We start from the raw sequence: 12,397 nt of genomic DNA, 5'->3' as shown, positions 1-12,397 counted from the left end.
GGGAGAGGGGCTCAGCTGCGCCTGGTTCCCCCCCCGCAGCCCCCTGCAGAGTCGCAGCTGGTCCCCTGCGCCTGCAGCCCTGCTCGGGGGGAGCCGTCGTCTGCCGCTCGTGGGGTGCGCGGTCAGGGCTGCCGTGGGGCCGCATCCAGCCGCTCGCTCCGGGGTGCCGGAGCCTGAGGGTCGCCCCAGGGACACACGTGCTTCCCCCGGGGTCCTTGCCATGAAAAGTGCATTGAGGGGATGGGGCGCTGGGGACAAAATTGGGGTGGGGCCTGGGGAGCCTGCGTGGCTGGGGATGTTTTTTCAAAAATAATTCTGAAAAAAATAATTCTTTGAAGGAGTGAGGAAGAGGAGGGACAGTTTGTGCTGGAGAGGTGTCACCCATGGGGCACAACGGCTCCAAGTGGCACGAGGACAGAGGACTGGAGCTGTGACTCATGACTTTTTTGCTTTCCATCCTGGTGTCGGTATTAGATTTCGAGGATTATATCTTATTCATAAAAATTGCTGTGCTCACAGCCACGCCTGGCAGAGCTGTCATGGCTGAGCCCGGGGCTGGCTCCCGCTGATGGGCGTGGGGGTGTTGTGCACTGCCTGGGGCTCCAGGCTCCCTAACAACTGTTGAAAATTAAATATAATATATAAAACCAGGGCGAGAGCCCCCAGGTTCCCCTCTGTGACCTGGAGCGCAGGTACCATCGTGGCCCCAGAGTGCTGGGGCCGGGGTTTACAGCACGTGATGGGCTGTTGTTGGTAACCGCTTCCCGAATGAGCCGGAGCGGAGCATGTGAGGTTGTATTTTTAACTCCAAGGTCCTGGTGACATGGAAAACCGGGTGCCCGGTCCAGATGCCACACAAATTGATGGACAAACTCCTGCCGCCCATCGGCACCTCTGCTTTGCCGACCCTGGGCATTGCAGCGTGTTAACAAATCTTAGCCGGTGCTTCGCCCCCGGGAATGGTTTTAAGGCTGTGTCCAGAGCCCAGCAGAAACCATTTGCCAGTACCTCCGCTGGGGAATTAGCTGGGAAGTGCTTCCCCGCAGAGCTGCCGGTGGGGAGCTGGCAGGGTGAGATGGAAGTGGGGATGGTGCAAACCCAACTTTCCCAGCTCGGAGGCTGACGTAGCATCCCCAAGCAGGAAAAACATTTGCAACCCCTCAAGAGGGTAAGGAAAGGATGAGCCCATGGTCCTCGCCGGGCTCGGTGCCTCCCCGGCACAGTGTTAGCTGGGACTCAGCATCCACAGGCTGCAGAAAAGGCTCGAGCAAATGCTTCCGCTGCCCATCAGTGCAAACATCCCCACACATTTCTCTTCTCCTTGCCCCTGTGGGGAGGACCCCGCGCCGGGCCAGGAGGTGGCACGTGGTGGGATCCTCCCTCCTTCCCGCCGCCCTCTCGCAGCCCTGTGCCTGCCCCGCCGGGCTCAGCTGAGACAAGCAGAGGCTAAGAACGTCGACTGGGTTTTATTCCTCAGGTCTGACAAGTAAAAGCACAAATACTCTTTGGAAAAAAAGAAAAAAAAAAACCCAAACCAACATTCAAAACACGGGGACAGTTTGCGTTTCTCAGGACAGAGGCCGTGCCGTCAAGCTCCGCTGCTGGACGCGTGTCCTTTGCAGAGAAGTAGTTTAAAAAAAACCCAACCCACAGAGGAGGAAAAGACACAGGGCTACAGGATTCCACGTCAATTTTAGAGAAAAAAGGGCCCTTTTTTGCTATTGTTATAAATATCCCATCCGAGCGACTCAGAGCAAAAAATAACTGTACCGAGGACATCCGTTCTGCTCGGCCCCGCGGGCACAAAATCTCTACCGGCACCTCAGACCGCTACAAGCCCTCGGGGACAGTGGCCTGGCACCCGGCACGCGTGCCCCGGCTCTCAGCTTGTCGCCCCGTGGGGTGGTGGGTGCTGCCATCCCTGCAAGCGGCACCCGTCACCCTTGCCGGAGGCTGTCCGGATGCCGCGCTGCAGGGGACCGGGGAGCGGGGATCCGGGGGGAGAGGGGAGAGGGGAGGAGGGATGCCGGGGCGCGGGAGGGACACGGGTGGCCGGTCAGGCGCAGGTGGCCTCCTGGCTCTCGACGGGGATCTCGCTGCCGCAGCCACCCTCACTGTACTGCTGGTAGGGGGGGATCTGGGGTGCCTCGATGATCAGCAGCCCCTCTGGCGACAAGGAGGCGAAGACCGTGATGGGGTCCACCTCGTAGGGCAGCCTGCAGGAGGGAAGGAAAGATGAGATGGTTTAGGAGCTGGGGGGCCAGGGAGGCTGCTGGCTCGCAGCATGCCGCATCCCTGGTGGACATCGACCCTTGGGAAGCCCACGCAGGACCCCCAGTGTGTGGGGAACCACCGATGCCAAGCCAGCAGCCCCAGCGCAGGGCTCAGCAAAACCTATGTTATTACTGTAGCGCCTGGGAATGTGCTGGGGGTATTTAAAGCGGCCTCCTGGCTGGTCCGGCCCCTGTGGGCGCTCTGTTTAATCTCCCCGGCAGATGTGTTTGACGGGATGTCACCCGCCGCTTGTGCCGCCCGGGCTTCTGCAAAGCAGGAGTAAATCATCACCGTGCCGCAGCCTGCGTCAGCCGCAAGCCTTGCCCGTAAAAGGAGCCGCCGCGGCTGCCGAGCGCCGAGCAGGAGGGAGCGCGGTGCTCGCCCAGCTTTCCCACGGGAGTTTGGGATGCACAGGGCTCCTTTGGGGTGGAAAAGCAAAGCTGAGCTGCTGCCAGCCAAGGAAACCCTTCCCATGCTCTGGGCTTTGCTGCTTCTCCCTGTTAACCCCGTGAGCCCTGCGGCCGGGGGTCTGCCCCCCGCATGGGCCAAGCGCTGAGGTCGGGGCTCGCTTGCCTTCGGACTCGCCTTTCCTCCCTGCCCTTTGCCGTTGTTGTTGCCAAAGTGAGCCATCACGGTGAGTCAACGCGATAGCAATCTAACTGACATCATTCAGATAGAGAGAGAGAGATATATATACATTCACACACAGGGATGTATTTTGGGGCCGATGATGGTGTCAGCCCGTCATGCCCTGCTGAACCCCGGGGGATGTGCTGGCACCATGAGCACAGCTCCTTCCAACCCTCCTGCTCCCTCCGCCCCAGCTGGCTCTAAACACAGCCCCAGGCCTGGAGAAGACTGACAAAGCACCCAAAAAAGACCTCCTCCTCTTTCACCTCCCTCGGGAAATCACTGTGTGGCCCGAACCAGCCAAGCACGTGCTGCAAAAGGGCAGATTTTGGGGTGAAAACAGGTGCATGCATGAGCCGGGGCGCAGGGACTGGCAAAGCTCAGCCCTTTGCCGTCAGTGGCATTCCTGCGCTGCTGCGACCTGCCTGTGCCGCAGGGACAGGGTCCCACAGCAGGCTAGTGACATTTGGGTGCTGGTCGAGGGGACGTGGCAGCCCCCCCCACACCCCAGGCCCTACGGCGGGGGCATGTCCCAGGGCCGGCTGGTACTTACTGGATTTTCTTGGTGAAGTTCTTGGAGACGATCCCTCCTTCCACCTGCTGCTCCTCGTGTTTGCCTGCAGGGAAGGACAACACCCCACGTCACCACCTCACCGGGAGATTATTTTTTCCCCAACAAACAAACAACAAAACCCAACAGGAAAGTTTTCCGAGGAGTTGTTTCCCTTCCCCAGTGCAAACCCTTCCCTCTGGGGAGGACTCAGGGAGCCTCTCCTATGTGGGGAAGGAGATGCCGGACACAGCACACCCATATTTGCAGTGAGAGCCTGGGGTCTTGCAGGCTGCCAACAGCTGGGGCTTAAGAAGAAGCCCCAAGATGTAATAAAACTTTTGGAGGTGGCAGCGTCCCCCCTTATCCCGCTCCCCAGGCTGGGGTCCCCTCCACCGTGCTGTCAGGCTGGGGGTCCCTGTGCCTGGAGCATCTCTGAAGTTAAAACCATGCCGGCGGCTGCCAGGACCCCCCTGACCTGCGGTTTTCCCCCTGTGATGCCGTGAGCCCCAAATAAAATACCCAGGGCCATGCTGCATGGCAGCCCCCAGCCTCTCCCTGGGGACCCCGGCCCGGGGCACTCGGGGGCAATGCGGGATGTCGGTGCAGGGCTGAAGGGATGCTGAGGGCTGGGTGCCCGTGGGCACCCCAGATGTGGTGCACCCCGCACCCACTGTCCCCACCATTAACTGAATTTTTAGGGATGTGCTTCTGGCCAGCTCGTCCCCAGGCTGGGGCCTCGTGGGGCTGGGTTGGGGTGGGGGCTGCGGGGCGGTTGCCCCCCACTTCCCGGCACCGGAGCTGCCTCTCTCTCGGCCCCTTTAAAGGGAATCTCCCTCCGCGCCGGCCTCACCCCGGCTATAATTAACAGAGCCAAGCTGGGGCCCCTCTTGGCAGCTCGCTGCAGGGTGCCGCCGCCCGCAGCAGTGCCTCCTCGGCCAGCCAGGGCAGAAAATGGGGAGATTTACCCAAAAGGAGGCTTGCCCTTTTCATTTTTGCAGCAAACCACCACGGCTTGTGAGCCGGGTCCCCCCCATGGCACCCCCAAACTGCCCGTGGGGCTGCCCCAAAGCCTTGCCGCAGCCCTGGCCCTGCTCCCGCGCACAGAGCTGCCACCGCTGGCTTAAAATAAAGGTGATTTTTGCATTTTATGGCAATTTCTTGAGCCGGCACGGGCAGGGCAGGACCGGCTGCTTTTCATGCCCCATCCTCCTCCTCCCCGGTGCCTTCGCTCTCACCTGACACCTCGACGTAGCCGTCCTTGGTTTTGACCGTCAGCTCCTCGGGTTTGAAGCTGTGCACGTTGACGCACACCTTCCAGGGCTCGCGGGGAAAGGGCGCGGGGCTGCGGCTCTCGGGGTACCCCCCGAAGCAGGTGCCGTAGCCGGGGGCCATGGTGGAGGCGCGGGCCATGCCGGTGCGCAGGGGACCCGGCCAGGTGGTGGTGAGCCGGGGCCGAGCCCAGTCGGGCCAGTCCACCGTCAGGTCCCCGGGGAAGGGCGACATGCCGAAATCATCGTCCAGCAGGCGCGAGGTCAAGCCGGGCTCCCGGAAAGGGTCGCGGACGCTGCGCCTGCCGGGGTAATGGCAGGAGAAGGGCATCTGGCTGTCGGCCATGGCTTCCTTCGGAGGGGTCTGAGCGTGTCCCCGGGGCTCTCCCACGGAGCCTCAGCCTCTGCGCGGCCGCTCCTGGCTGTGAACTTGCCCGGGGAGCCCGTCCCGGAGGAGACGCATCCACCCCAGGCGGGACGCGGGCACGCGGCTGCGGGAGGGTGCCGCGGGGACGGTCCCCTCCTTCCCCGGCACCCGGTGAAGGACGACGGAGAAAATCAATTCAGAGCTGAATCACTGGGAGCCGGAGGAGCGCAGGAAGGACGGAGGGAGCTCTCTGGCCGCGAGAAAACGCTTCCTGTCTGGCTGTGATCCCAGGGACCGGTGAGAGGAAAATAAAACTTCTCAGTGGGAGAGAGGAAAAAAAAAACAACCCCAACAGAATATCCCGAGATTAAAACGCTTATCTCTCCCCTCTCGCTCCCCAGCACTTTATGTGCGACTTTCCCTGCCGCTCCCGGGTGAGAGCTGCAATAAATGCCGGAGCTTGGAGCCGAGAAACTTCTCTAACCTTCCAGCCGCCGGGTGAGCGCTATTTATACAGATTTGGGAGCGGGGGGGGGGGTGGGGGTGTTTTGCAATTCCTGCCCTGTCAGCCGAGTATTTTGGAGAGGATGAAACAGCCGTGGAGAATCTGGGCTGTGGCAGCTGACCTCTCCCGCCGGCCTGAGGATCCCGGCTGCTGCGGGGCCACGGTGCTTCGGCAGCTGCCCCGGCCCCCGCCGCCCCCTCTCGCCACCCTGTGCCCAAAATAGCCCCCAAGCTCAGGGCTGGCTGCTTTCACCACAGTGTCACCCATTAAAAATACCCCCTGAGTGGGGCTGGGCCAAGCTGCTCCCCTCACTGTAAAGCCACGTGTCCCTGCGCCACCAAGCAGCCCACTGTACCGGGAAATGGGTCACTGGTGGCACCCCCAGCGTGGTGCTCTGAGGGCGGTGGGACCCCACGGGTGGGTGTTTGGGGGATGCTGGGGCAGGGGACGGACCCCTTTTGTGGCCAGGAGCATGCAGTGTCTCAGCTGTCCGGGGCTGCCCACAGAGCCCGGGTGTGAGCGGGACTGCGGGATGCAGGAGGAAGGCCGTGCTCCAAGGGATGTCCCTCTCCGGCCCTGCTTCCTTGGCTGCCTTCACTGGTTGGGCCTGGAGAAATGTCCCCTAACCGCGGGAAGGAGAGGGACCCCAGGCAGCAGGCAGGCAGGGTCCTCGCGGCGCTGCTCAGCACCTGCCTCCTCCTCGCCCTCCTCCTCGCCTCACCGCGTGCCCCGGCCCTGCCGCAATCACCGTGAGCGGGCAGGGCGAGGCGGTAATCACAGCCGCGCGGCGGCAGGGCTAATTACAGGGCAGCGGCAGGGAGCAGGCAGCGCGCCGTGGGAAGAGGCGCGGCGGCGGTGGCGGGTGAGCTGCCGGCGAGCATCCACCCGGGCGACACGGCCCCGACCGCGCAAGCGGGGAGTACCTGGTGGCAATGAGGGGCTCCCCATGGAGGTGGTCCAGGCACGGCTTGGGTGGGCGATGGGATGCACCAGAGGATGGAACGTCATCAATGAGGGTCATGCTGGATACAGGACCACTTCCTCATGCCGCATCCTCCCTCCTGGCTCTGCCTCATACTCCTTCTCTCCAGCATCTGCAATTTTTCTAATAGACTTGATGGAACTAATTACAGCAGGAAGACTTTAATGCAGCGCAGGCCGCACAGCAGTTCAGCCGCTGGCCACTCCAATGGCATTAATCACGCTGCACCGACGCGGCATCGCTGGGGGAGGGAGCTGCCTCTCCTTGGCGCAGGGCAGGGCGGCTCCCCGGTGCTCAGCTCCTTCGCTCCCCCCATGCGTGGGGATAGCCAGGCGTCGCAGGGGTCTCCCTGAGGACTGAGGGGGATGCCTGGAGATGCCTGGGGAGGTCCCAGGTGCCGGTTGCGCACCCCTGGGTGCAGGGAGGCAGCTGCCAGCAGAGGGGCAGAGCATCCCCCTCCGTCCCCTTGTCCTGCCCGGCTGGCCCTGCCCGGCTGGGGGCTCCTGCTGCCCGAGGGTGACAGCAGGGTGTCCTGGGGGACATCGCCACACACCGAGCGTGAGCTCAGCTGGGCACTTCTCACCTTGGCCAGGGAGCAGGATCACCCCAGCACCCAGCTCTGCACCCGCTCGGGCAAACACCGGCCCAAGGGGAGAGGGGGACAAGCCCTGAGGAGGTTTCGGGCAGCCCCACAATCCTGCTGTGTTTCCAGGAGCCTCCCAACATCTCCAGTCCCGCATTTCCCCACGTAGCTCCGGGCCATCCTCCCTCCCGGGCCAGGAATCCTCCCTGTTGCCTTGTTCATCCCGATTAGTCACACATCCCCTCCCGCTGGCTCTCGCCCTCTCTGGGCCATCCCAATTTAGCTCCTGTTGTCACTCCAAATCTCCCGGCTGCCTCCCATCGCCGAGTCGGCCCCACGACATCAGCTCTGGGGAGCGTGAAGCAGCCTCGCAGCCTCCCTTCTCCTCCGAGTGACCTGGGGACACTGCCCCGTGTCCCCAGGATCTGTCCGTGCTGCAGCCAGACCCTTCCTGGGTGCCCATCTGAGCCCTATTGGGAACAGCGTGGGGACCTGGTCCAATGCTTCTGCTCCCCTGTGGGGCTTCCAGCCAGTCCAGGGGAGCACCCCAGGGTGAGGGGCATCATCTGGAGTGCCGGAGCGTCCTCACCGCCCTGTTGCTCACAGGGGAGCACCCTGGCTCCTGCTGAGATGGCCGAGGAGGTGACCGCAGCGGGACCCTGCGGCGCGGGAGCACTGTGCAGGGCTTGGAGCGAGGGCCGTGCGGACAGGGAATGGCACAGCCCTGAGGAGAGCACTGATGAGTCAAAACGGTGACCTCCATGGTGAGACGGCTGCATTTCTGGCTTGGGCTACCGGTCCCTGAACAGGGCAGGGGGATCCAAAGTGCCTGGCAAAGGGCAGCGACAGCCTGGCCCAGCAGGGAAGGGAGAGCTGCCAGAAATACTAGCCCACAACTTTTTTTGCTTCAGCCAGTGCCCCGAGGAGCCAGTCCATGGCAGCTGGGAGCAGAGGCACATGCCCTTCCCTGTGGAGCAGCTGAAACAACCCAAAATATCCCACCACGCGCAGTCAGATCCAAAAGGAACATGACAAACAGGGCTGCGATGAGAAGGAAATACTGTCCGAACCTTTATTGGAACCCTTTTTCTAACCAGGCTAACAACTCAAATACCCCAGGAAGACTAAAGAATACAGTATGCATTTCGATGGAGAGCAAAGGGAGTTTTACAATGAAGTCAAACGAACAGATGCGCCGGCGACATTTGGTAAGGAATCGACCAACAGGCGAGAAAACAGAGACGCCGTTTCCCTCGCGGCTTTTCTCACGTCTTGGCTTTTGTTCTAAATCTTCTCATTCCCTGGGTTTCGAAGGCGGAGAGCTGCCCCCGGGCCGGTGAGGTTCAGGGTGTTGTTCTCTAGGCAATAGCCCAAAAGTCAGGATGCTTGACCACGCAGCTGTTGCTACAACAGCAGATGTACCAGTGCTTCGGAGACCCTCCCGGTCATGTGCAAACTTCCAGGTAGCAGCAAAAGTCATGAGAATTATTTATTCTCTGGTAAAGAGGTAATAAAACCCCACTGGACACTAAAGGGCAAAGTCTTCACTTAGGCACCTGAATCTGTCCCTTTCTCAAATATCCCGATAGCCCTGAGGCTGAGCGCCCTGTAGCTCCTGGCCAGCTCTGCAGGAACAGCCCAGCACTGGGTACTTGCCTGCTGACGCCGGAGCCATGTCCACCCTCCGCCAGCCCGGGCAGCTCTGCCCACGGAGCACAAACACCTCCCACCCGAGTGGAGACGACAATGGCTGCGGCGTCAGTGGAGCGACGCTGGGACAGGTCATGATTTTTAGCACATCCCACACTTTTTTCAAAGCTGGGGGAGGATGCCTGCAGCAAGCTCCAGCTTGTGTCGGAGACGACAGGAGAGACCTCCCCAGTCCTGTCCTGGTCACCTTTCCTGAGCTCGTGTCTGGGCAAAGCTACTGGTTCCGGCACAAAGCTCGGGGAAGGTGGCAGAGAAGGACATGGCACAAGGATGAGGGTCTCAGGATGGGGCAGGGTGGAGATCCTTGCTTCCTGGTAGAGACCATGGCAAGTCACTTCAACCCTATCCCCTTCCTCGCATCGATGAAAGGGTGACAAGCCCCCCATTCCCCCAGTAACCACTGAGAGCCAAGAGGAGGTCAGTGGTGGGAGATCAGAGATCTCCGGGGACCTTTGGCGATCCAAGCAGCCCTATGCAGCGTGGAGAAGGAAGAGCAGGGTTGTTCCTCTGCCACAGCTGGCCTGTCGCCTCCGAACGCCCAGCACCTTTCCGGGGGTTGTGATTTGTCAATAGAAGCTGGTCCAAGAAGATGGAGCATTTTCCCCTGCCTTGCTCATCTCCATCTAAATGAGGTTCCTCTCCAAATCACTGGTGGTTGAGCTCCAAATGAGCCTACTTTGTCTGCCAGATGCCTCCATGCTGGCAGGTGACAGCCTCAGTAATTCACCTCTCTGATAACCTCTCTCCAATGTATACGGCAACACCTCAAAGACTTCTACCTTCATGGACCCAACGGCAAGACCCAAATAGCTTTTTGAAGTAATGCTTAATAAATAGAAGAAATAAATATTAAATAGAGGCTAAGTCCTCTCAGCCTGTTCAATATATGTACAATGCATAGCAAAATAACAGTGATTGGCTGTTGCAGACAAGTTTGGTACAAATTCAGTCCCCCAAAACAACAGAAACATTGAGAAAAGTTGCAGTCAACATAAAGCAAAGCTCAACCGAGTGCTGTAACCCATGGGGAAAAGAACACAACAGTGCTTTGAAATATCCCTTATCTTTGCTTTCCAGCAAACCTGCAGAGATTGTGTTGGGTTTTCTGGAGCCTGGCCCCAGCGCTGGGGTTGGGAGAGGTGGGACGAGCCTCGCTCAGTGTAAGAAACCCAGAGCCAAGGCAGGTCCAGGGAGCGGGGAGAGCCGACGGCACGACTCCGGGGTCAGGGGGACATTTGGGAGCGGGTGCTGCGACGTGCGCTCTGCCGGGGAAAGGCAACCGGGGATCTTGCAGGATGGAAACAAAATCGTGGGTGGGAAAGAGCCTCTGTGTTTGAGGAAAGCAAAAGCCTCTGAGATAGGGCCTCCAAAAAAATGGCCGAGATATTTTCCTGAAGCCTTGAGGCTGCGGCTGGCCCTGGGCATCCCTCCTGCAGCCGACCGCAGGCGAGCAGCGATTCACCAACACTGAAATGAACGAGTTGCCTTTCCACCAGGTGAACGCTGCTCTTTGCAGAGAGCGCCAGCAGCAACCTGAGATGCTGGATGCAGAGCAAAAATCCGTAAAAGCAATGAATGAGCGAAACAACATTAAAAAAAAAAAAAAAAGCACTGGCAAAAGGCACACAGACAGAAAAGCTCACGGGCTTCTCGCAAACCAATGGAAAACCCAGTTGTCCACTGACAGGGAGGGTGATGTTCCAGGTTGTACTAAAAATCTTAAATAAGTTAAAAAATAAATACCACCACTGCGGGAAACTAGTATGTATATGCACATGCGCACATATACACGCACATATACGTACACATACACACACAGACTTGGTCAGGTCCTGTCACCAGAGGCTGGATTTTGCAAGCATCTTCAGCACAGATCACTCTCTCACGGTCTCATTTCTTTAGCTTTTCCATGGGTGGGTCACTGCGCAGCGATAAACACGGCAGGGGAGTCCTAGCGACGGCATCCTCCCAGGGAAACCAGCGGTGCCGGTGCAGAGCAGCTCAGTTTCGGGTTGTGCGCTGGCTGCAGAGCCAAGGGAAACAGCGGCGGCGGCCAGCTGGCACCCGGCCGGCGCGAGCACGGACCGGGGCGAGACTTCCCCTTGCAGCACTGCAAACACCCTGTTGCTCAGCCGGCCAGCGAGCAGATCCTCGCCGTCACCTCCGTGAGGTCTTAGACCCGTTTCTATGGTCACATCCATCGCATTCCTGCACAAAGATCTAATGAGAAACCCTAGATTTTAACATGAAAACAGACAAACAGCTCTGCCCTGCATCCCTCTGTCCGTCACACGCTCTCCGCCCTGCTCCGCAGAGCGCAAAGAGACACGTTGGCAGCAGGAGTGACCGTCACTCCTCCAGCCACCTCACCGAGAGGGCCAGCGCTGTAAACCTTTACACGAGGACAGCGGCATGGATACATTCAAACAAACAAATAGATCCCAAAATAACTTATTGTTAAAAAAAAAAAAAAAGAATAAATAAATACTGGTAACGGTGACCACCTGCATCCATTCTGACATACAATTAAAAATAGAATAATAATAAATAAATAAATAAATAATTTAAGAGGTTTACTCCAATGCAAGTCTGCTCGGGAAACCCCAGGAGCATTTAGCTGCCACAGACTGTACAAGCGGAGGCAGTCCTTGAAGCACGGATCAGCCGGACGGGTACGAGAGCTGCCATCAGCCCCACACAACGCTCAGAGTCACCTCCTGTCCCATGGTCGGTGGGTGCTGCTGACCCTGATGCGGTGCTTCGATCATCTGTCCCCAGCCACGAGGAACTCAAGTCAGTGTTGTGTTTGATATTTACACCAGTTGCACAAAGCCCCTCTTCTCTTCTTCCCTGGTTTTTGACCTCCCGGCTCGCTGCTTCCTTGCTACAGATGCACGTACACGTTAGGGGGTGTTAAGGGCCACGAGGCTACTCTTCAAACACTGGTAGATCTGGGGTTTGGGCTCCCATCACTGCCTTTGGGTCTTCCTGGGGAGCAGAAGGACGGGGCATTTCAGCGTCAAACTGGGAGAGGCTCTTCAGGTAAGAAGCGTGAGGTTTTCAGCCCTTTACGAGAAGGGAGTTCACTGCAGAAGATGGCCAAGGGGCCGCTGTCAGGGCCACTGCAGGAGGGAAGGCAGTGGCACCCTGCTGCAAGAACACCCCGTCTTTGATCCCTCAACCACAGCCCTAGAGCGTTTGCTCAGCCCCACCAGGAATGTTTTTCTCTGTGTCCTAGAAAGTGGCCTGCCAGGAGATGGACACATGTCCCCACCAAGCCACTGACCATACCAGTGCCCAGCTCTCTGCCTCGGCCACCCTCATCCTCAAATTACCTGCAGAGAGCAAGGTGGGGGATGAGGGACTGGGAAAAGGCAGGGCTTTGAGGGTTGAAGGCACAGGACAAGGGGGACCAGCAGTAGGAAGGATACTGGGAGAAAGAGACCCCTGGCATAAAACTTCCCCTCGTACCACCCAGGTGGAAATACTCCCCACGCTGCTGTACTTCCCAACAGATCACGGGTT

At 59.2% G+C, this 12,397-nt stretch overlaps 1 protein-coding gene across 1 annotated transcript; it reads right to left on the bottom strand.

The window, feature by feature from the left end:
- Nucleotides 1-1,450: 1,450 nt before the first annotated feature.
- Nucleotides 1,451-5,506, bottom strand: HSPB8 (heat shock protein family B (small) member 8). The gene is made up of 3 exons (XM_050906611.1): nt 4,693-5,506; nt 3,458-3,521; nt 1,451-2,216 (listed from the first exon to the last, which is right to left on the bottom strand). Exons 1-3 carry the CDS (start codon nt 5,069-5,071, stop codon nt 2,057-2,059), a joined length of 603 nt encoding a protein of 200 aa, XP_050762568.1. The 5' UTR covers nt 5,072-5,506; the 3' UTR covers nt 1,451-2,056.
- Nucleotides 5,507-12,397: the final 6,891 nt, after the last annotated feature.

This window comes from Gymnogyps californianus, chromosome 16, assembly GCF_018139145.2.
Source record: "Gymnogyps californianus isolate 813 chromosome 16, ASM1813914v2, whole genome shotgun sequence".
Lineage (NCBI taxonomy): Eukaryota > Metazoa > Chordata > Aves > Accipitriformes > Cathartidae > Gymnogyps > Gymnogyps californianus.
This window is presented reverse-complemented; position numbering and strand designations above follow the sequence as displayed.